Source organism: Puntigrus tetrazona, chromosome 7 (assembly GCF_018831695.1).
Source record: "Puntigrus tetrazona isolate hp1 chromosome 7, ASM1883169v1, whole genome shotgun sequence".
In the NCBI taxonomy this organism is placed as follows: domain Eukaryota; kingdom Metazoa; phylum Chordata; class Actinopteri; order Cypriniformes; family Cyprinidae; genus Puntigrus; species Puntigrus tetrazona.
Window position 1 is genome coordinate 16439769 of NC_056705.1, and position 25164 is coordinate 16464932.

The 25164-nt window shown below is 38.3% G+C and overlaps 1 protein-coding gene across 1 annotated transcript in view; it reads left to right on the forward strand.

Annotated features, from left to right (window-relative positions):
- Positions 1-25164, forward strand: part of ccdc102a (coiled-coil domain containing 102A) — a 55074-nt gene that overhangs the window by 8648 nt on the left and 21262 nt on the right. The window contains exons 2-6 of the mRNA XM_043245236.1: positions 17189-17954; positions 20684-20901; positions 21191-21299; positions 23420-23536; positions 24773-24982. Of these exons, the coding sequence (XP_043101171.1) occupies positions 17280-17954; positions 20684-20901; positions 21191-21299; positions 23420-23536; positions 24773-24982 (1329 nt within the window). The 5' untranslated portion in view covers positions 17189-17279. The remainder of the gene's footprint in view (positions 1-17188; positions 17955-20683; positions 20902-21190; positions 21300-23419; positions 23537-24772; positions 24983-25164) is intronic.

The following is a 25164-nucleotide window of genomic DNA, read 5'->3' on the forward strand; positions in this document are numbered from 1 at the left end:
AACGGCTCAGAGATTAAAGGGTTAGTTCTGTCATTAATTGCTCACCCTCATGTCGTTCCAAACCTGTAAGACCTTGGTTCATCTTAGGAACACAAATTAAGATATTTTTGATGAAATCTGAGGGCTCCCTGACCCTCCATAGACTGCAATACAACTGAAATGTTCCCAGATCCAGCTTAACATTGATAAATAGATTGGTAAAACAGTCCATTTGACAGTAGTGGCTCAGCTTCAATTTTGTGATGCTGCGAGAATACTTTTTTTTTGCGCAGAGATAACAAAACTAATTGAGTTACGTCTTTCGCCATGTCGTTGTAAAATTTAAGTTGAGCCACTGATGTCACATACTGTTTTACCAATGTATTTACTACGTTTCTCCATCTTGGATCATTTTGTGTTCCGAAGATGAACGAAGGTCTTACAGGTTTGGAACGAAGTGAGGGTGAGCAATTAATGACAGAATTTTCATTTTGGGGGAAGACTAACCCTTCAAAGTGATAGTTCACATAAAATGTACAATTATGTTGTCATTTACTCGCTCTCATGTCGTTCCAAACCTGTTTGACTTTTGTTTGTGTAACATGCTTGCAACCAAACTATTTTGGTGACCTTTGAATTTCAATAACGTATCTTCATTTATATTCCACCTTAAAAAGAAAGTACAGGTTTGGGAAAAAAAATGAGGAAGAGTCCATGAATGTTTAGTTTTTGATTGAACTATCCCTTTAAGAAACATCTTATGCTTTAGACGGGTGCAGACATCTCAGCACTTTTGCTGCTAGAGTAAGCAGCTCAATGATATCACCTCTCTCTCAGGCCCTCATTCGGAGGCAGATCTGTGCTTTTGAATAAGTAATGGCCATCTGACACTAGTGGAGATCGCTATACAGCCACCAACTTTGCAACTTGACTTCATCCTGTATTAAAGGATTTCTGGCATCCCATTGCTTTATGTGTTCCCAAATCTGAATGGAATATAGAACATCTTATTTGCCAATCTGAAAGCCATTTCCATGCAGTCAGATGTAAAGTCACTCAGATCTGTAGTACAGAGTGACTGATGGCTCAAAATCAATAGGCTAGCTTACTGCGTCGAATGTAAATCACTCGTCGGTCCAGTTTACTGTCAGCTGAGTCTAATTATGGTGTTCTCTATGTCCATCACATCAGCTTCAGCACTTGCACTGCAGGAATGTAACAAATTTAGCCCAAGGACAGGATCAGAATCTCATGTGTTAATTAGTCTATGCTCGGTGTCCTGATCAGTCTGCATTTGGAACTGTGGCACAGCAGCAGGGGCACGTTATCAACCTGGCTCATGAATATTAATTAGCTGAAATTCTGGGTGCTAGCCAAATTAGGATTACTGCTTACCGATTGTGCATTTGCTTATGCCTTGCCAATAGAACAGGTTTGCAAAAGCTTGTGATTGATCTTAGAGCTGACGTTTTATCAGGCATGTTAATTTATGTTCGTTTTCACTAAGCAGGTGAAAAGAAGTGCTAAAAATATAATTATTGCAAGGGTTTTGTTAAAAATACAAATTTTTCTTTTTGTGGGTTTTTTTTTTTTTTTTTTTAGCCAATTTTCCACATAATCGCCTGGAATGAGTGTGTGAGAAGGACTCGTGCACAAATCAAAACAAAAGTGCGCAACAGCACAGACAGAAAGTTATGAATGCATACTGTTCTTTGCTAAAGATAAAAATGGCATACTACTGCTGAAAGAATTATAATATACGATTTAGGTAAGAACAGTAAAAATTAAATGTAATAATGACAGTTTTGTCCTCAATTTCACTGATTAAAAAATAGTTCCAATCAAAGTCACAGCACAACTGTTGTGTCTCCCAGCTGCTGTTTTGTTGAATCGAAGTCAATGATTCAGTAAACCATTCATAAAGACAATCAATTGCCTCATTTCTGAATGAGTTCAGCCACTAAAAGACTTGCTTATTAAAACGTTTGCCATTTTCTTATTATTGTAACTGAATCAATTGAATTTGAAATAATATAAGAATTTGATGTAAAAGATGACATTGGCATTTATAAATAGAGGGAAACAACATTCGTTTTATTGTACACAGCCACTAATTTTTAGTTAATTGTTATTTCCAAATCTTGTAGAAATGTAAAAAGTAGCATTGGAAAAAAGTTTATGATTGTATATGCTGCCAATTATAGTTTCTCGAAAGAAAATTGCTATCATCAAAAAATCGGTATCGGCAGGTCACTTTCTAAAAGAAAAATATCACAAATCGGAATTGACCTAGAAAATGTCTATTTCTAATAATAGTCTAGCAGGTGTGGTTTTTAGTTGTTGAGGGTACAAAATTGAAGTAAACATCCCTGACATCCAACAATCACATTAGGCTTTGCTACTACAGTCTTATCTAAGTCTTGTTCTTGGGTCATTTATTTTGGATATTTGCAGACCACCATGATCTCAGCATTTATTAAGAGATCACCAGAAGAACTGAGTAGAAATTGCATAATTACATAAGCAAAAATAGCTGGTTTTGACTTGCTTTGGCTGCTAATTGTGTTAGGTTATATTACAAGACGTTATCTCAGACTCCAGTTCATGCAATCTGCACAAAATCTTTCTGATGTACTCATAATTTACATTTTAATTCCCTCAAGATTCATGACTCGGGTGTGGGTATGTGTTGCAACAGTCTTCTGCTCACCAGACACATTCCTTTTGACTATGTTTTGACTTTTTTAATTGGGCCCTTTCAGACGGAGCTCACTCGAGACTTCCCTGAAGTTTTTGCCTCACAGGCTCTGTTTGATCACTCAAACCAGTCTCGCACTTTTATATGTTCAGTCATGGTGATGACAAATGTGTTTGTAGTCTGAGGGATCCAGCTCATTACATTGATTGTGTTTGATGGTTTCATTAAGGTAGCTGATTTTCTGTCTGGAATATGGAATTTCTTCTGACTCATGTAGAGTAGTTTGATCTACTGTTATTGGCCCTGAGAAGAGATTCTCAAACTTCATAATGATTTGCCTGAAGATGCATTGAAGAGGATGAGCCCGGGGCGTTTTTGGAACTGCATATTTGGCTTCACTTTTAGTTCAGCATTTTGAAAACCATAGAGAACACGAGGATCTGCTTTGCTGTTACTTCCGCTGATCGGTGTGCGTTCATGTAGAAGCTGAATGTTTTCCTTGGTGTGTTGTAGGTACTTTAGTAGGTATGTGTGTATATTTGACCGTGTATATTTGCATTTGTCATTGAGTCATTGTTGAGGAATGCGCCGTGTGTCCTAGACTGATACCTGAAACCTGGAGTCGAAAGAAACACAATTTCTGTTGACACTGAGGAGTCGATAAACGTTGGGATTTAATAATTCTGGACAGGGTTGATGAGCGAGAACTAATAGTCCCATAATGATGCCTTTTATGAGATGACTTTGGAAAGAAATATCACAGCTGAACTGGGAACTTGTCCCAACCGTAGCACACACCAGGCCTGCACAGTTGAAGAGGAAGTGGTTTCCTTCTGGCCTTTGATATAGTCTCGTTGGTCACAGGCACTTTAGTGAAGCAGAGCCATAGTAAAAATATATTTCTTCTCGGGTGGGGCCGTATGGAGTTATATTACACTTACTCTGCAGTTGTCTTCACATTTATTAGTAAAAGACAAGCACAGGAGAATAACTGATCCTTGTTGTGACAGCTTGGTTATTTTCTTTTTAGTTGAAGGCTAAAAAGTCCAGTCTTCTACATTTTCTGACCGGTTTGGGTAGGTTATAGTTTATTTTATTGGAGATCTTATTTTATTTTTCTTTAACAATTATAACTATTAATAATATTATGATTTAATTATACGAAAATATTAGTATATTTTTAGATATATTTAGACTAAATTCAGTATTGTACACTGGATACTGAAATGGTCGTATTGGCTTCCTTGGCTATTCCCGTTTAAGTGCAAACCAGCACTGAGATGTATCACTTAACTGGATATTTGTTACCAATTTTACTTCCGTAATGAAAAGTAAGAAAAGAAACAGAATATTGAATGAGGAAAACAGGGCATCACTTGATTCTTTATTTTTTTCCCCATTGTTTTAGAGGGGAGGAGCATTTTTAGATTTGGATTAAAGATTACGAAGGGAAACTTTTTTTTTTTTTTTTTTTTTTTTTTTTTTTTTTTTTTTGTGGATTGATTTGCACGGATGAATTGTTCCCCACAAAAATAGCAATATGAGCTAACAGAATAAATGCAGTCAATTTTGATTTGACATGGACTTTAAATTTGTTTATGTTGCTGATTCTTCTCTGTAGTGGTTTGGACTCACTCATAGTCTTGTTTGTATGTTTGCATTGTGACCAAGCTCTCTAAATGCTGCAGAACATCACATGGGTTTGTTTGATTCTTCAAGAACAGTTTGGGTCTACTGTTTGTAATTCATGGGTTGCATGCAAAGCTTTGTTTACAGCATGTTTTTGTCTTGAAAATGCATGCTGAAGTATGATTGAGTTATTCTGTTTGATGTTTACAGATTTTTCGTATTTTCAAAGCTGAATTTTAAATTAAGTCACATGAAGACGAGAGAGGGAAATCGAAAACCAGAGCATGTGCTATGAAATTAAACTCAGACGCTTTTTCAACCCACCTGCTTTCTTCAGCAACTTATTTGCATGTTTAATCACGGTGGATGCCGCAACAATAATTGGTGTGGAAATGACTTGGATCCCATTGCTTGTAGAGCTCAAGTCTACGTTACCTCTTTTGCTGGAAAACGCAGCAGTTTTCAAATGGCAGCAATTCACATCCAGACCCCTTGATAGCTTTCCAGATCTCTGCCTTGTTTCACAATCACATGAATTATGAGGAAATTTGCTATTAAGAGGCTGACTGCGTCTCTGCCAGCCACATCCATACACACTATGACCGTCAATAGTGTTTTTGTTCAGAGCAAATTGATGAACTGGCAGCTAGTTTATAGGAATTTGTTCCTACAAACTGTCCACCCCTGATATTTATTAACGACACACAAAACTGACTGGCCATATTTTGGAGGCACGCTCTTTACAGGAAAGGGCTTTTAATAGCTAGATGGAGGCTCTACTGGCTTTCAGCTTTTTTCACCTGGATTCCAAATAAGATGTGTTTGGATGAGTGCTTGACAGACAAGTAAAAAAAAGTCTCATTAATGCAAATGTTACTGACAAGATGCACATGACTATCACATGCAATATATCGTGCAGCCCTAATTTGGACTATCGACATGGTTATAGCTAGCCAGCAGGACAACTAGCCATTTAATAACATTGGTGTTGCCAGAATGGAAATCTCAAAGTATTGTACCAGAAGCTCAAAATTATCATATTTGGAAGAAAATGATCTACTAAACATAAGTATTATAGCTATTTATCTAGACCAACAACTTTTTAACACGATCTGTACATTTTAATGACCGTTTTACTTCCTTTTATGTAAAGCTCTTCGAATTACCACTGTATATGAAATATGTATAAATAAACTTGCCTTGTCTTGCAAATGACCACAGTAGATAAATAATTAGGCGCAAGGAAGTAAGTGGGAAGGTCCAAACTCCAACGCTGAGTCACAGTTATCAGATGTTAAGAGAGTCACGGACGGCAACATAGTGCTTGTTGGCTTAAAGCAGCACTGTGTAACTTTTTCTGTGTTCAGAATGTGCAAAATGTATATAATAAACAGGTTCATCATGAATTCAATCTTTCAGTCACTACAGTACACTTACAAGAAGTGCTTATATTCAACTATTTATTTATTTTCATTACTGATCATACATCATACAGAGGTCTAAATAATCGCTCAAATAAAATAATTTTCATGTGTCTGGCAACACTCAATATCATAGATTACAGCTAATCCCCTTTCACATATTTGCATAGAGTACTTCTCAAACCTTTTTGATGCAGCACAGTGTACAGTTTGAAGTTGTGAAATAACACAAGTGGATAAAACTCATGTAATAAGGGCTAACAACTAAAGCTAGTAAATATACACACCAGATAATGTGAATGTTGTTTAGGCATAACACATGGACAGTTAGACTATATGATTAACACACTGGCCTACAGCCACTTGAAATGAAGCAAATAATTAAAATGAAAATGTGACCTCTATATAACTTCACAGTGAGATCTGAAAACAAATGCCTCATCAGTTCATTAAACCACGAAAGTGCTTTTATGGGCGTAATGTGGGAAGTAACATGAAGACGTATTAAAGATGAGGTCACAGAAAGATGATTTGGCAGTGCTATTATGAGGACCAGAAGATTTATACTGGGAAAGTTTACTAGAGATTGAAGAGCATTATGAATCTGAAGCGGCCTACTGAAAGACAGACTGTCTCTCGTAAGGTTCTGAAGGTTGTGGTTTTTACTGTCATTTCAGCAAACAACAAAGAGCTCATTCGTCGAATCAGCAAGCGATTGAGGTTTTGTAGTGCTGATGAGTTCAAAACACTCTTGAATTCTGTCAAGGATGAGTTTGATGTGATCTTTAAGTACAGATATGAAAAACTGGTGATAAACTGTGGTTTTGTCGCCTTCAGTGTGATATGATTTCTGACAGGAAACAGATATTGGTGTGACTGTTATAGAAATGGTACATTTCTCGAAATGAGATGGTGCTTTTGATCAAACCATCCATCGGTAGAGTATAATTCATATTTTATTTGCTTTTAGAAAATTACTTTAGCATGCTGTGCTTTGCATTGCTATTACGACACAAAGCTATTGCAGAAATAGTTTTGTTTACATGAAACTTTTAGATCATAACCGTAGAAAGACATTTCAGGGTTTAGTCTATAATTTAACAAACTCTACTGTGTTTTTATATAGAATAACTTGCCAACTGTATGATTTCCATTCCTTGTTTGCTAAGGTTTTAACTTTTCGTGCTCTGTCAGTGTCAAACCTCCCAAACATGTTTCTTCTTGCTCTAAAAACAACACTGCATAGCATCCAGCTGAACGTTCTGCCCAAGATCAGCAGTTTTCCAATGAACAGTGATCAATAGTTAAAGAGCTTTTTAATGAAGTTATAGATCCATTCAGTTGCTAAATTGCTTTAATTTAAGTTCATCCTCTTCTTTTGTATTCTCCCTAATTGCATTAGTGCTTCTAAACTGAGCGTTTCTAGATGGCGGCATGCTTTCCTACATCTTTATTTTTCCGGTCTTGGCCTTGTTATTTCAGATTGTTCTGTCTCGCTCCACTTTCAGCCTCTAGTCTGTAGCTATTTCATGGATCATATGGTTGCAGAAATGTAGCATTGCCTTCCTCGCTGCGAAGAAAGACCGATCTGCTCATGTTAATGGAAAAGTGCCTCAAAGGCGCAGACCAAAGTCGCATGGTCGAGCTGGAGGAAGTGTTTCGTCACGGGTCAGAGGTCGCCACCACGAAACTTAAACACAACAGGCGCTAAACTTCTACAGTTTTCTATTTGTTTTGATTCGCTTGTTTATGACCTGGTTCCGATCAGCGCAGAAATTGATCGGCTAGCTCCCTTAGAGAGTCGGCTGATTAAATGGGATTAATTTGTAAGATGTTACAAATTAACGTCCGCTTTTTTGTTATTTGTTTCAGTTTACGCTAAACTGCGTTTCCATCTCCCAGCGCACATGTAGTAACTTATCTCAGCACGTCTGACTCTCACACAGTGTTTTGTCCTTTTATTCTTGGCTTTACAGGATGTTTGTAAATCAAGCGTCCTGCCTTTTAACCCCGTGTGCTCTGGATGAGCGCGGACGCTGACCGCTGAGCTGTTATATTTCATCAGTGGCAGGAGGAATCCTATTCAGTAAAGAATCGTTCTTTGCCATCTGCCCCTTCAACAAAGGCTTTCTCTCTTTTCCCTCCTCCAGCTTTCTTTTCTTCCTGTGTCTCTGTCCCATTTCCTCTCTGTCCCCTCCGCCACAGCTTCTTTTCATACCTTTCCTCCCTTTCTTTGTCTGTCTGCATTATTCAGTCTGGCCTGGATTATTCCAGTCCATTTCCATTTTACATTTTCCAGGATCCTTATCGCACACATGAATCTGTCAGCGTTTAACATCTGATCCTTATTAAACTGCATCAGTGTACACACTCCATATTACCGGCGATATAAGACTGAGCACCATTAGCCGTGGAAAGAGTACGCTCGTCTTAGAGTCACATACCCTGTTTTCATCTTGAACCCACCGAGCATGTGTGTGCTGACTGTTGGGTGTCATTAACTTACATTATTTTGTCAACGGATGTAGGCTACATTACACACGAGCACATGCACCTATATATTGTAGTCTCTTGATAACGTTTAAATGAGAACATATGTTGAGCAAGCTGAGACACAGGGGAGAGCGTGTCTGTCTGTCCCATCATGTCTGTGGATGTTCAGGATGATGGATTAGGTGTAAAGATGGACATTGCACTCCGAGGACGAACTGCACCTTGTGAGGTTCCATTTTTTTCTTTTTCTTTTTAAAGCCGAAATAATTTATTATATTATAATGGGCCACTGAAAGAATACATGTGTCGTGATAATTCTTCAATTGAATCTTTGTCTAAAACTTTAATGAAATTTAGAATAAATATAAAGTTTTTTGGGGGCAGTCTCATTGCATGACATTGTCATAAAATATCTTCATTTTTAAACTTATTGACCTTGATGCTCAGTCAAGTGGGTCTTTGGGAGTCCTCATTATGGTAACAAGGTGTAAGGACATTTTGTACTTTGTCTAATGGTCAATATGAGAATGATTTTTAACTCAGAAATTAAATACAATTTTGTTAGATAAGGTATTTTGAAGCTTTTTTGTTTTGTTTAAAAAATAAATAGTTAAAAAAAAAAAATAGAGCATCATTTTATCCTGCTGTGATATTCTTCTATGAGCAATCCAAGACAAGGGGCACTGAAAACAGTTAAGCCTTGTTAAAACATATCTACTTAAATAACAACGGTTATTGAAGTGATCTCCTCTTCCATTATCTGCTAATCCTGCTAAGTGCTTTATTTCAGGCGATGTATCCTCCCCAAGCAAAGGCTTCCTTAGGGGTGCGTAAGTGGCATAAGATAAAAGGGATTTAGTCCCGGTTAATATTCTTTCATTATTATGCATTACTCTGCAGCTCGATTCCTCGCGTCGCCCCCTGCTGTAAGGATAAGGAACAACTGCTGAGCGACAGCCGCAAGACCATTTGCTGATGGGGGATTTCAGTCATTTTTGTGCCGTTGGCAAATTCTACATCTCTCTCCATTTAAACCCACTCGAGTGTATGATTGACTGTCATGCATTGTGTCAGTTTTCCTCGAGACCCCTGTGGCAGTTTGCATCGTAATAGTTTCCTTTACCAGGTAATCGAAAAGGCTGAAATCATATGGAAAATTGAGACTATTATGTACAGAAACATGGAAAATTGAGACTATTATGTACAGAAATGTGGCTGCATTTACAGCTTGTCGTGCTTAATACATACAAGATAAACTGGGATTATGCATCAGGATGAATGTGTCATTTCTGTGCTTTGCTATATGCCCCTTCAACATTGGCTATGATGTCATCATACTGTGAAATCACACGTGTAGGCACATCCCGGTCTTGTCTCATTCATATTTCCTCCCTTTCCGCATGGTATGCGCCCTTGTTGCTGCTTCTCCCTCGACTTTTCATCACCTTCTGTCTTCGTCCTACTTTCGCTTCCCGTTTTCCCTCCCTCATTTCAGTGCCTTACAATTTTTTATTTTTGTGTTTTATGTGCCTAAAGCAAAAATAAGAATTTAATCGAGCGAGAAATTTAACAAGTGAAGTCACGTTGTGAGATTTAAAGTCAGGTTGTGAAATATGAAAGTTAAAGTGGCGATTGGGAGATATAAAATTACAATTACCTTCATACTCTGCAATAATGGGCTTCCATAACCTTCTTCCCAGTAGCTCCATTTAGCTCACTTGTTCGGTGTTTTGCTTGACTGAAATCTTGTTTTGGTTGATACATGGTTGCAGACATGACCTCGACTTCATAAGCTGCTCATGCGGGATTTGGAGTGTTTATTATTGTCGTTTCATGCCTTGTTGAATGAGTTGATGAAGAGATTAACATCTTAATGCTTAACACCCTCAAATGAGCACTTCCCTTTGACATATCACCAGTTCTTGTGTTCTCTCTTTCTCTGGCTGCTTGAACTTCATCATTCCCTCTGTATGTAAGACCTTCTAAAACCCTGATCCATTAAATTCCTCCTGGGACACTGGCTTTGATCAAGTTACTAGTGATTATTTTCACAAGAGGCCTGTGTAAGTGTGTGACAGGCTTGGCTGACCCCTTAATGAACTTCTTCCTGATGTCCCGGTCCCACTCAGTTAGTGAGCTGACATCTGTCCCTGTGACACATCTGTTTTTATTGGTATTGTGCATGTAGGTGTATTAGAGATTTTCTTTCATTATTATAATTGTTGTTCAAAATTTGTTATTTAATTGACCATCGACATACTTGATCTGTAGCTCATTTCAAAATGCATACATTTTTCATACAGAGTAGATTTTTTTTTAGTAGGCTAATTTGTATATTATTTGCCATATCATAGGACTAAAAATCAGCGTATTGCTATCAACAGGAAACACTCCGAAAAAAGAACAAGCTCAATGCTCATCTGTCGATACGCTCGGGAGATGCTATCTGTACTTGAGTGAAATTTGCTTTATCATAAAGGTGTCCAAATCATTTTCCATTCCAGACTTAAAATATGGAGACGCCACATGTTACCCATTTCTCAGACAAAATGTATTAACCGCAGCTGACCCCAGTATATGCATGACCTGAAGATTTCATGCAGATAGTAGTGTGTGTGTGTTTAGTGTTGCTACAAAACACATGTTCACATCTCAAACATCGACAGTGATTTATTTGAGTTTTTCTTGGTTTTAGCGCCGTGTAAACAGAAACCTACATCCGGAAAAGTTACGCCATATGTGCATTCGAATGTTCATTTCAAGATTCTGTATAGAAGTGATTAAACGTAGATGGAAATGCCATTAGTTTTATTAGCAGTATGAACACATTTATGACATTTTAATGGTTTGGATTGATGTGTGACATGCAGACCCAGTCAGTCACTCATGTTATAGTGGCGTTTCCTTGCATAGGTTAAGTAGACTGCAAAAGTGCCTGGAGGGGCTGTAATTGTTGTTTTTAGTATGTGACATTTTTGGCTTGTCTGCCCATTTCTGGTGTGTGAATCATTCGCATTTAATCGGCCGTATCGCAGTGTGAGGTAATGACAAGCTTGAGAAAGAAAAGCCGAACCTGTTTACACTCTCCGTAAACCTCTGTAGAAATAATAATAGATTTCTTTTGAATCTACTGGACGTTGATTGTTTTGTCTAACCGAATCGATGAGCGCTCAAGCTAAACTTGCAGAACACAGAAAATGATGTCGCAGTTGATGCCTCTTTTCTTTTTTTAGCCTGTATTATGCTTGCGGTATGGGCCGTGTCCAGTGGTTTGGTGATTAAAGTAAACGGCTGCCCCGGCTGGCTGACTATTTGGTCTCAAGTTAGGTTCTTTTATTAAACCGGAATATTTAAAGCTCGCTGAGACATGTGACAGATATATTAACGTAACACTCATAATTCAAAAGAATCAGTTTGGCAGTCCCTCTTAGGATATTTTATATCTGTATCCTTCAATTCTTTCTTTTCCATTTGTTTTCTGCTGACTATATGATACATCGTGTATGCTTACCGTCTCTTAAAGTTTGGCTGACTGTAACTTTTCAGCGAGTTTACTTAGCTGAAGAGATAAGCAGTTTTTACGATTTGCTTATTTACACTTGACAGGAACGCTTTCACCCGAGACAGCGGAAGATCTTTTATCAAGATCATCGGCTCTAATGTGGAACTTTAAAATGATTGTTGTCACTTTCACAGTCTGCGGTTTGAGACCACATGCACTACGAGCAGAGAAACTTCCTCTTCCTTTAGGGGCAAATTCTTTTCAAAACCACGAGGATTAAAGGTTGCAGCCAAGGTGTGCTTTCGCTCTCACATCACTACAGTTTATGCTACCAGACGATGTGCTCAGTAATACTCCTCCTCTTGGATATTTCGGTTTCTCCCTTTTACGTTTGTTTTGTGTGTGTGTTTTAAGATCTCTGAAACATTACTCGTTCCTTGCCAAGTTTCAAAGACTCTTAAAAGTTTTTTTCCACTAATGGACGATTTCTCCTGAAGCTATACTTTGACAAGCATAGCCGATGAACCGGCAGACAAAAGACTTGCACTCCTGGCTTTGTGTCAGAAGGTGACAGTACAGCCTCTGTAGTAAAATGGGCCGCAGCCATCAGATCAGTTTTCACTTTCACTGGCTCCTGCGAGTGACACCGTATCTCAGTTCGCCCTTGAGTTTGTCCGTCTCCTGCAGAGGCATTGGGAAAAACACAAGTGGATAGTGTTTTACACAGGGGGGGGTTATTTATATCCTGCATTGAATAGCTCTTCAGATTTGCAATTCATTGCTTGCTGAGTTTGGAGAGAGGAGATGTTGCTCCATGGTGTGTGGTCTCAGTTGTTTGAAATGTTCTTGTAACTTTCCTGTGATGTAATGGCATTGACAGTTCTGGGGCCTCATGTATAAAACTTTGCGTAGATTTCATCTTAAAAGCATACACGCAAACTGCAATTTTCGGTAACGAGATTTCAGATTTATTAACCCATACGTATATCAGAGCCTGCTTCGTGTTATAAATCTCAGATAGATTAGATTAGATTCAACTTTATTGTCATTACACATGTACAAGTACAAGGTAACGAAATGCAGTTTAGGTCTAACCAGGAGTGCAATAAGCAGCAAGTGCAGGATATAGGTACAAATATAAATATAAATTACAAAGATAAATATGTACAAATTAAATTACAGATGAGAAGGGGGAATTTACAGTGATTGTGTGTAAACAATAGTATATGCGTAAGCACTAACGGTTTTCTCCAAAATGACCGTACATGAAGCTCACCACTGGTTTTATTATGCATAACCTCATCTGCATGTAGCATATTGCCATCCAGGCATGTGATACTTCCTAGGAAAACGTAAAAGTTTTTCCTTTTTTTTTATTTATTTATTTTTTATTTAAAAGTCACCAGACCACTTTTACCAGGTAAAATGTAAATAAAACTAAATAAATACTGATGTGTGTGTGTATATATGTGTATATATATGTATAATTTTGAATTGAGATTATGTGATTGCAACTTTTAAACACGTTTGATGAACTAAAAGAACAACTGCACATTGTTTTAACAATTTGCCTTGAATGCCAAGCGTTTTCTTTGGCTTATCCCTCATTTTTCGTGCTTTCAGGTAGCGTTTGCTATTTTCTTTTAAAGATCATCTTTTGTCTTACAGTCTCTGTCTTTTTTGCCTCCGTTTAAAGTATTTTGTCTTGGCAAAGATTCTAATCGATTTCTTCGTGCTTAAGCTGAACTAGTCTTTGTATACACTCCATTATGCCTGTCAGCCTCGTTCTGTTTTGGTAAAGGGTATTGTGAGCTTCCAGATGTTTCTTTGGCAGTGAATATGACCTGGAATGGGTGAGTCAGCTTGCTTCAATAGTGAATCAAACTGATGGCAGCAAATTTGTGGCTTTAGGATTTCCTGTTGAGGATATACACACAGCCTATATAGGAGCAGTTTTTTGGGGAAAACGGTTGTGGCAGGATGGAAACCATTCAATCCTCTAATGCAGTTCATAATTAACCTCTGGCTTTGTAATTTTTCTTTAAATATGATCTGTTCATATGTTAGGCAAGCGTTTCTCAATTTAGCCAAGTGCTCGAGTGTATTTTATTTTTGAACAGCATGTTGAATTTTGAACAGACTTTTGCTTCTTTGTCAAAACTCCTACATATGTTGTGGTTTGAAGTCTGGTGTCCCCACCAGGCTTAATAAGCTTGACTAGCAAGATAAACCACTTTCAACCAGCATTATAAGCTACTTTTTGCTAGACCAGCATCAACCCCATGCTGGCCTTGTATACCTTGACGAGATAAACATTAACGGAGGATTCTAAGTTTATTTTCGTTGAACTGGCAAGTGTGTTTGTGTGCGTGCGTGCGTGTGTGTGTGTGTGTGTATCATAAACATCTTTTTTTCCCATTGTCAAAGATGTATTCATGAATTCCTTCCAAGGATGGAATAAGTTTACTTCTTTGCTTCAGACAAAAGGCAAGCCTCGACCTTCAACCGAATCACTTTTCAGCAAGTTTTTGCTCTACTTTTGAAATCAACTGCTCTTTTTTTCTTCAAGCTGTCAGCAGTATCGCAGTGGTTCCAGTTACACATTTTTCCCGCTCTCACTCTTTCCTCACCTCTTTCTCTTCATCCACTTGTCTCTCCATGCTGCTCATGTTTCTGCTGGAGATGCTGCTCAGATTGCATCATTAAGGTTAATCAGGATCTCCCGTGAAAGCCTCCGGAGCTAATTAAAAATTTCTGCCTCTTTCTCCTGTTTTCTCACTAGCGTTTTTTTATCCTGTTTCACATCCTTGCAGGAGCTCATTGGCTTGACACTGCTTTGCCTCCAATGTATCCGCTGTAGCTCACGAAAGAGACACACACTGACATATAGACTAAACCATGTAGCCTGGGCTGATATGTTGATCCAGGATACTGATTTATTGTCCTGTTGACCCGCAGTGGCAGCAGTTGCTGTTGTTTGCCACTAAAACCCTTGTGCACCCACCCTGCTTTGCAGCAAACCTAATAGTCTCGACGTTTGGGTTTTTTCTGTTGGGGTTTTTTTTTAGCTGAGCTAATAAAAAGGGGGCTTTTGTATGAGTAGTGTTTTATGAGGAGCCTATGCCTCTGTTTCTTGCCCCACTATGTTCTAATGCACAAGTCGGCAGTTCCCAAAACCACAGGCCCCACCCATAAACCTCCTCTGCGTTTGAATAGTGGTGTATGCGTGCTTAGTGCCACAGTTTATAAATGTTTAAGTTTAGGTACAAAACTTAAACATCATACATGTTATTGCTATACTACTATAAGACACAATCTCTATCTGACACTGTTTAAACAAAGTTTCCCAAATTTTTGTCATGAACACGTAAAGATAGTAAACCTATTTAACTTTGGCACAACAAAAAATTAACCGCCTGAAATTACATCAGAACCACTTGTATGGAAGTGTATCAATGCCCAAAAAAAAAATCCTACTAAAATATACATGTAATATTTTGCAATAACAAAAATGGAGGAAAAAATGCATTTTTGGGGCTGCAGTTTAATGTGTTTTTGTATTTAAGCATTTCACATATTTTGTCTTTTTAAAAAATATTTACCTTTCAAATTTCATTTCAAATGTTTTGTTTAGTCCATTATATTTTGCTTTCTTCACAAGAAATCTTGTGTAATTTAACTTGTTTGTTTGGTTGTTTGCTGGTTTTTATTTTATTTGTCATACTTTTTTTTATTGTTTTTGTCATAAAAATAGCCTAAGATGCTTAAAGGGATGCGTGGTATCCAGGTACTAGAAAAAATACCAGTATCTATTATATTTCAAATGGTACGATATCATAATTTTTCTCTATTCTGTATTTCATACGCTGCTGTTTTGAAGTTCACCTGTAGGTGCTTCCCAAACTGCTGTAAAACTGGTAAATATCACAACCGAATTCTGAACAGACTGAATTCTGAAATGTCTGAGGGAGAGGCAGAGAGAAATAACATGATTTTGAATATTCCAAAGACTGTTAGAATAAAAAAAATAAACATTTGTTATTAATCATTAATTATATATAAATTATACACTTAGTATGTTAACATGTACTTCATGCATTAAACACATACCTAACATGAACTAAGATTAATATATACTATATATGATGATCTTCCACTTAGATTTTTTTGGTTTGTTTGTTGTTTTGTTTCCTTTTTTTTCAGTTCACATGGTTTTGAGATCTGTAACATATGGTATCGTTTTGTTATTGATTTATACATTGATATTTTCCCGAAGCCAAAATTAGCATATCAAGCCACCCCTAGATGCTTACATGGCATAAAATAAAAATACTACTAATTCTACTACTACTTCTACTTCTTCTACTTCTTTTAGTATAAGTATTGCTGCTGCTGCTTAATTTTGGAGCCAACTGCTTAAATATAATTGATTACTAGTGCTTGTAATAGTACATGTACCCAAACACATTTAGTTAGAACATAATATTTTTCTAGAGACATTTTTTTGGCTTAGACAGATTGTCTTGCAGGCTGTTTTAAAAAAAATATATAATACATCTAATCAATGTTCACCAAAGCCAACACAGCCTCACACTTTTTACATATACAAACACAAGGTCCTGCTCCCATAAGCTGTGGGGCTGTAACTCTTTCCTCACAGCCGAGAGATGCTGGCTGCTCTGACTGAAGCCTTTTGACCTGGAACCTCCTCCTTTGTCGCCCTGCACTCTTTTAAGTAAATACAGCCTGTGTGGGAGTGTGAGAAAGGGAGAGCACTTGTAAATCAAAACTGCACTGGGTTGTCATGGTATGGTTTGGATTGTTCAACAATGTCAATTTTATTGGCCATTTTGCTCTGACATGTTGACAGAGTTCTTTGCTCTCGTTACTGCTGTATGTGTTTGTCAGTGTTAGACTTTATATGTATTCTGGATTTCAGAGCCATTTTTTTTGTCTGCTATTTTATATAATTTTGTTTTGTGCCTCATAAATTAGAAATGCCAGGGTATACTGACTGAGAAGAAAATGATAAAAAAGACAAGGGAAAAACCCCAAAACGTTGAGTAGTTAAAAAACATATACGCATATAAAACATATAACGTATAACTTTTTAAATAAATAAATAATTTAATAAAACTATGTACACATATACATTTAAATACATTTTCAAAATATATATTGTGTGTGTGTGTGTGTGTATATATATATATATATATATATATATATATATATATATATATATATATATATTATTTAGTTGATTATTGCTTTACATTTTAGTCATTTAAGATTTAAACTTTGAAACTATTTAATAAAATGTTTTTCAAAACCATATAAATAATAGTTGGGTTTTTTTCAACAAAATAACTCTATTGTTGTTGTTAATCCATATAATGTTTTGTGACTGTTCGAGGATTTGGAAGTTTCTCAGATGCTTTCTAAACCCCTCTTTTTTTGGCTTTACAGAAAACCGTCATGTTGATGTGGATCATGGCTTCCTGATCAGATCATCCTGACCACTGTCTTCTCTTTCCCTGGACTCATCATTGGCTCAGTGATGAACCACACACCCAGTCCCCACATGACAGAGGCCGCCAAGTCCGGGGCAGGCTTGTTGTGCGGCCTGGGCTTGGGCCCGGATCGAGTGCGCTCCCCGGACAGCCTGACCCACACGCCCAGCCCGTCGGGGGGAACGCCCAGCTCCAGCCCTCCTCTGCTGCTGTCTCCAGGGCTGGGCTGCGATGGCGGTGGGGACTGGGAGAGCCGCGAGGAGCTGCGTCTGCGTGAGCTGGAGGAGGCTCGGGCGCGGGCGGCTCAGATGGAGAAGACGATGCGCTGGTGGTCAGACTGCACGGCCAACTGGAGGGAGAAGTGGAGCAAAGTGCGGGCCGAACGCAACAGGGCGCGGGATGAGGTCAGGCAGCTGAGACAACGTCTGGACGCCCTTACCAAAGAGCTGACGGGGGCACGGCGAGAGCGTCAAGAGCTGGCGGCCGAAAATGAACAACTGCGCCTAGAGGCCCAAAGAATCCTAGCCGAACAGAACTCCCCAGCGAACGCTTCCACTGCACCAGCATCCAACTCCTCACCTGCCTCCACACACTCCAACCAGCCACGGGAACCAGACATCAAGCAGGACAACCAGGATGAAGAGAACTTGAGAGATGGCCCAGGCTCTCCAGAGCAGGAACCTGTGAGAGACGTAGACACTGACAAAACAGACAAGCAGAAGGTGAGTGTAAAACAGCGTATTTTCAGTAAAGATTAGTTGGTGAGTTGCGTGGTAATTCTCCTGATCCCATATGATGCTCAAATTCTCAGCTTCCTTCCAAGTTTTGGCGGATTTACTTGCACCTCAACTGGAATTGTCATTTCAAATGTGTTTAAATGTTTCAGTCTATTGGACTTTGCCATGGTTAATATTATTTTAGTCACTTTAGTGGTTTAGGTGATAGCCACAAAATAAAATACAGCTTGGTTTTTGTTGACTCGTCCATATAAAAAGTGTTTGAGGCACTATTGTAAGAAGGCATTTAGAGACTCGCACATTTTAAGTAATTTATTGAAGTTATTAATTGTTAATAAAGTGAGCGCACACACTCATAAATAATGCAATTCATTAAGTCATACTTTGCATTTCACTTCTGCAATCGGGTATGATTAAGTTCGACATTGAATTGCACTGACGTTCTCAGGAACCTCGGGTCACTTTTTTGTGGATGCACACCCATATTCTGAAAATATTCTGCATTCACGTTATCTAAACGAAACAAAGTCTGACATAAAAATTAACCCAGGTATGCATCAAAAGTGCTAGTAAGAAGCTTTCCGACATATATTATGATGTGAAAACATGTCACACCTAGTTAGAATGATACCATTTTAAAATGAACCTTTTTTTATTCAAATTAAAAACCAGACAATTAAACCATGCAACAAACCTACAGAATTACCAAGGCTGTTCTCTCTGGACACAGGTAGACAGTTGTAAATAGGTCAGCCACAGAACTGGTTCACTGCATCTCCCTGTGATTTCATTACCTGACTGTGCTTTTTGCTTGTGTGCTGGTTTCTCTTTTTTTGTCCTATTATTAGAACTAACCATCTCCCAACACAACCCCCATGCGTTTTACCCATGGGGCCAAAGCCAGGGGTACCGCAGCAGTTCCCACTACCCAGAAGCCCCTTTTTCATTCCTAGGCTCGCTTAAGCATGTCTGTTATTTCCTTAATGCATTTTTAACTAATCTTTCCAGAGAATTACCCCACACTCTAATGTGGTTTGGTCTGCTGTGCGCATTAGCGTTCACCTTTTTTTTTGGTTGGCAAATAGATGCGAACACAGCGCACCAGCAAAGAGAGGCGAGAAAGAATTAATGTCAGTGTCAAACTTGACCTTCAGAGCCTGAGCATGATGGATGCATATTTCTGCACGGATATCAACAGGGGGTAGCCTACATAGCTAAAGACTCTCAGACTCCTGTGAATAGTGACAATTTCCTGCTGAGAGCGAAACTGGTTTGGGCTTGTTTTCTTTTTTTTATTCAGCATACAAATATCCACCTTTTCAAGTAGTATCAGGCATGGTCATTCAATCTTAGCTAAATAAACTAATAATAGTTAATGTAGTCTGACTGTCACTGGATTGTTTGATACCATGCCGTTTCCTGATCTGTTTCCTCACAGGCATGCCGAGTGCTTCCACATGTAGAACTCTATCTGTATTAGTATGCATTCGGTTCCCTCTGGTGGCATGGAGGTGTCATTGCACTTCTATCTGAGTTACTCAACTGTGGCCATTCTGGGATCGCAGCATGTTCAGTGTCTCATGTCTGTCTCCTGAGGCCCATGTCTTTGATATGTAATCCCTACTGTGTGTATGAAGGAAAGAGGAAGGACGGTGCATTGAACTGTAAAGCCGTTTTTTATTACTCATCCAAAGAGCTTGTGAATTTCATTCATGCACACAGGAAATAAGGGAAAGGTGCAATGTGATATTTGTTATGTGGATGACAGAGAAAATGCCTCTTCTGTGCTTCGGTTTAATAAGGAGAAAAGGAAAACACGAAAGTCTTATGTTTTTCATTTGTTTTCTTTGTCTTGGAACATTGAGTATGGCAGCAGTTCTCAGCTGGTTTCGCTTCACAAGCTAGGTTTTACATTGGACGTCGAATGACAACTGTTTATCGTACAAAACTAAACAAAATGTTCTTTAAAATCTTTATGTGATTTTTAAGTTAAAATATTAGGCTCTCATTGTTTGTCCTTGTTTGTAAGAGTACTCTCAAATGTTTTAGTCTGGGCACAGTTTTCTTTATGTAAGTTTGTTTATAGTCTTCCAAGATGAAGGCATGTCACGCATGTCTTTCCTTATTGCCATCTTTTGACCATAACATATATATATATATATATATATATATATATATATATATATATATATATATATATATATATATATATATATATATATATATATATATATATATATATATGTGTGTGTATATGTATATGTATATGTGTATGCATGTATGTATATGTATGTAATGAATTACTCTCCCTCATATCAACCTTTGTTCATCTTCAGAACACAAATTAAGATGTTTTGGATGTCTTATAGCTTTCTGACCCTCCTCGTACAGCAAGGATCCTTACACAATCAAGGAAACATAGCAAGGACATTGTTAAAATGTGGTTTAACCATAATCTCACAAAGCTACGAGAATACTTTTTTGTGTACAAAAAAGGAGATTTTTCAACAATTTGTCTAAATGCGTCAACCTATATCAGCATTTTGTAGAGTATCATATATATAAACAACACATTTACATTGTTTCTACTTTGATCTAAACACAAACAATGTATTCGCATAAATAAGTTGCATACTTTGCATACTTGAAGTGTTTAGAAGTATTTTACCTGTGATAATCAAAATGATTGCTTTTTCGTTCTTTCTTTGTGTCAGGAGTTGGAGTTATTGGAGGCTCTTCTCAGGGCAAAGTCAGAGGCTCCAGACTCTTGGGACATTCGCAGTGCCAGTAGCTTGCGCTCAGTTCTCAGTCGGCAGGACCGGAGCAGACTGCTGTGGGAGGATCTGGCAGCCCTGGAGGAGGACTCTAGCAAGCTCAACGCTCTTCAGCTACGCCTGGATGAGTCCCAGAAAGTCCTGCTGAAAGAACGAGAGTAAGAGATCATCGTCCAGGTGGAAACAATACATGCATAAAACAGTCCAGAACTCAACAAATGAAATCAAAGGCCTTTTAGAGCTTCTCATAAAAACGACAGTTTAACATAGACATCTCCATCACCACAGATGATATACAGTAAAGGATACATCTATGTTGAATTTGTAGAAATCACCCACTGGAGGCTTCTCAGTAGACCAGATCTTTGGAGAACAGTCTGTTTGGACTTGATGATGATGATGATGATTTATGCTGTGCACGTCAATCATGTAATGTGTCTCTGTCAGGGATAAACATGCGCTCATTAAGAACATCGAGAAGCTGGAGGTGGAGCTAAGCCAATGGAAACTCAAATACGAGGAACTGAACAAGAGCAAACAAGAGGCCCTAAAACAGGTGAGGAAGCTTAATCATCTCAATTAATTTAAAATTTTTTTTAATTTTCCTCGTATGTTTGCAGTGATAATGCTAGTGATGTAAAATAAAGCAACAATATAACCTTGTGCATTCATTTAATGACAAATGGTGTGGAAAACATGCCTTGATTAGTTTTAACTAGGTTTATAATTTCAAAAAAAAAATCACCCTTTTGTTACAGATAAAGTTATAAATATTGAGCTATATTGTCAAAAATTTAGTGAGAATTTCCTTTCTGAAGTGTATCATGAAAATAACTCTTCAGGAACCTGCAATAAATTCAACCCAAAGCCAAATAGCTTTGTAGCAGCTGTGGAACATTTAGCTTACTGGCTTCATTTATTGAATTATGGTATTTTAAGCAATTTGTTTTTGCTTTTGGGCATCAAGTCAAGACACCAATTGCTCAGCCTTAATTGTCAACATTAGTATTCTGGCTTCAGCCCTGCATTTGTTATTTGTAAATCAAACACGATCCACAGATAAATCTGCTGAAGCCAGGAACACCAACACATGATTCTCCTGAGGAACTGATCTCCAGCACTTCCATGTTAAAAGAGCATGAAATCCATGGCCTTTTTTCCGATTTCCTCTGGGCAATTTATAGTCAGAGCTTTAATCAGTAGGAAGAATGCATGGTGAGTGCTCTGGTGGTCTGTTCATCAAACCCCAGTACTTTACCTTCACTTCCAGATGTCATATTCTTGCCTTTATAATATCCTAAAAATACAGTCATGTGTGCTTCAGAGACATAATAACAGGCAGAAAGTTGGGTACACCTATCGTTTTCTTTGCTACTTTTCTAAAATAAATAGGAATAATAATCAATCAAACTGAAAAAAACTGAATTATGCATTGACCAAAAATCCTTATAACTTTCTGATGAATAGGAAGTTTAAATTTTATATATTTTTTTAAAGTTCAAAGTGATGTTTGATTGATAAAATGTATCAATGCTGTAAATTCTTTAAAAAATTCCGTTTGAAACCTATCTTTTTTTTTACCATGGTGCGAACCTGTTTATCTCTAATTTGTTGAATTGTATAGAAGTATGAATTCTGTCAAGGCATTCAAAATTTTCTACTAAAAATATACATAAACACAAAATTATATTTAATAATGATGATGTGATATGATGTTGTTTTTTTGCTTTCTTGCCTTTTTAAAAAACAAAAGTATGTAAATAGAAACATTTAAAATCATTAAGAGCATTAATTGTTCAATCTATCTGACTAAAAATGAATAAAAAATATTGTATAGGGTTTTATGAGGGCTGCATCTCTGATAGAGCACCACCAGGGGGCAATTGTTGCCTGTGAACGAGAAAGTCTGCCATTGTTCATGAATGATTAGACTTTGCTTCTCAGGATTTCTTTCAGTCAGGCAATTTTATGAAAGACAGCTGCACTGATTGGGCCCAGGGAAACTTTCACTCTCAATACAAGCCTTCCACAGAGAGAATAAGGGACTGATTCACCATCATACACCTAGACCTCGTCATAGGCATATAGTAGAGAGATGATGAGTAGGAAGAGATGTGCTTTTCTTTTTAATAACCTCAACCCCTAAGGATGTGCATGAATACCATGAGATGATGAGTAGGAAGAGAGTGTGCGCCACACTCAGTAGTTTAATAGATGAGCTGCCTGTCCCCAGCCCAGCTGTGTGAGCTCACGACCTGCAGCGAATGTTAATCACTGCGTTTGAGTCACAGTATGCCGAGTGTGAGACGCTGTAGAGAGATCAGACTTTGACCGTAGTGCCCCTCTCCCTTAATGGCAAATGTGCTAGACCGTATTGCCGCAGAATGTCGGTACAAGTCATATTAAATGAGCGCAGTTTCACCGAGTTTCATCAACTGTGAAATGAGTTTAAAAACCAGACTCGTTCACAATCAGAATGTTAAATCTGTTTGAATACCAATAGCATCTTCGGAGTATTGCGTAGTATGGCATAGTGAGTAGTTTATTTGAATACCATAGATAAGCTCTAACAAAGCAAAGGAAAAAAAGTTTTGCTCAAGATCAGAAGTTCCGAGATAAAAGGCTGACTCCCTCTGTCTTTTTTTTTTTTTTTTTTTTTTTCGATCTCTCACGCAGCTGAACTTGTTGAAAGAGGTGCATCAGGATGAGCTGGGCCGCATGTCTGAAGATCTGGAGGACGAATTGGGGGCTCGCACCAGCATGGACAAAAAACTGGCAGAGCTCCGTACAGAGGTGAAACGCGTGTACATTTTGTGTTTCCATCCCATACTGCACTGTTTTGCATGGCCCAGCCGGTCCTGTGTCACCCCGGGACACGCTGTGATCTACATCAAAGCTAAACGCCCTCAGGGTTTTAAACATCCATCCCCTGTCTTCCTGCGTTTCGACTAGCACGACACCAAGCACAGAGTCCCTCTGTTAGTCAAGCTGGCGTAATGACAGAACGCTGCTCTAACACATTCCCAGCATGCAGTGTTAGCAGCGGGGTGTTGCTGAGATGAACCTGGCAGGAGAGGGTGACATTATGCACTTTGAAGGGCTCCTTAAAGAGCGCCGCCACTCCCATGTGTCGGCTCAGATCCTCTGCATCCAGAACCCCACAGTGACCTCATCTCTGCCCTCAGGAATTGAGGGGTTTCGATGGCACAGCCTCATATCAGCAGTCAAATGACATTATAGAAATATTAATGACTAGTTGGTCTGAGAGTTTAAGGTATACCAGGAAAGTCTGCCAGCACTTAAGGTGAACCTGGAAGAGATGGTTTCCCATTAAACTGCTTTTAGCAGCAGGTCAGAACTGGGAAATCATGGAGAGCCCTTCACTTAGTTCAACATCATTCTCGGCTAATAGTGTCCTGTGTGCTAATGCAGCATTAGTCCTTCCTGATACGCAAGGGATGTGCTGCCTCTTCATTTTTAATGTATCTCCCGTTTTGCACACAGTATTTTGCATTAGGAGTTTTTAGTTAAACCAAGTGCAAAAAGTCACAGTTTACTGCCGTTTTCAGTCAATTCAGTACCAAATTATTTGTATAGTGCTTCTTTCAATACAAATTGTTCCAAAGCAGCCTAATAATTGGGAGTGTGTACCTAAACCTATAAATATAAATATATAAAAAAAATCTTTACATTTTTTGAAATGTTCCTTATGGTAATAATATACAACATTACTGTTTTCGCTGTGTTTTTAATCAAGTAAATGCAGCCTTTGTTAGCATAGAGGACTTCTTTCAACACTGAAAAGCTAGACTTGGATAAATTAATATAATCCAACTAGCATCATGAACATTCAGTCTAAAGGGTTCGGGAGTGATCAACATTTTGTTTTTTAGTTAATTATGCTAAAAGTTTATGCAAAAAATTATAGGAGTAAGCCTTTACATTCAAAATTACTTTATTATTGTCCTCATTAGTTATTTCTTTCCCTCTTTGCTCACTATCTTACTGAATTTGTGTGTGTGTGCGCAGATGGAACGTCTGCAGGTGGAGAACGCAGCAGAGTGGGGTCGTCGGGAGCGTCTGGAGACGGAAAAGCTGGCTCTGGAGAGGGAAAACAAAAAGCTGCGCGCCCAGATGGAAGACCTGGAGGAGCAGCTGGCACGCAAACGCAGGCAGGCCGCCAGCGCCCTGGACACCGACCTCAAGACCATCCAATGTGAGCTGTTTGAGAGGAACAAGGTGAGAGGAGGAGAGCGCCGTCTGCACACCAACCTCAGACAAATAATCACAAACCTATCAGTAAGAATTTCTCTCAACATCTCAGCATCAGCTCAGATTCTGCTGTACAGCTTTGGAGAGATGGATGAAGTGTGGTAGCAGATTGCAAAGCATCTGAGCCTCTTCCTACAATAAATCCAGGC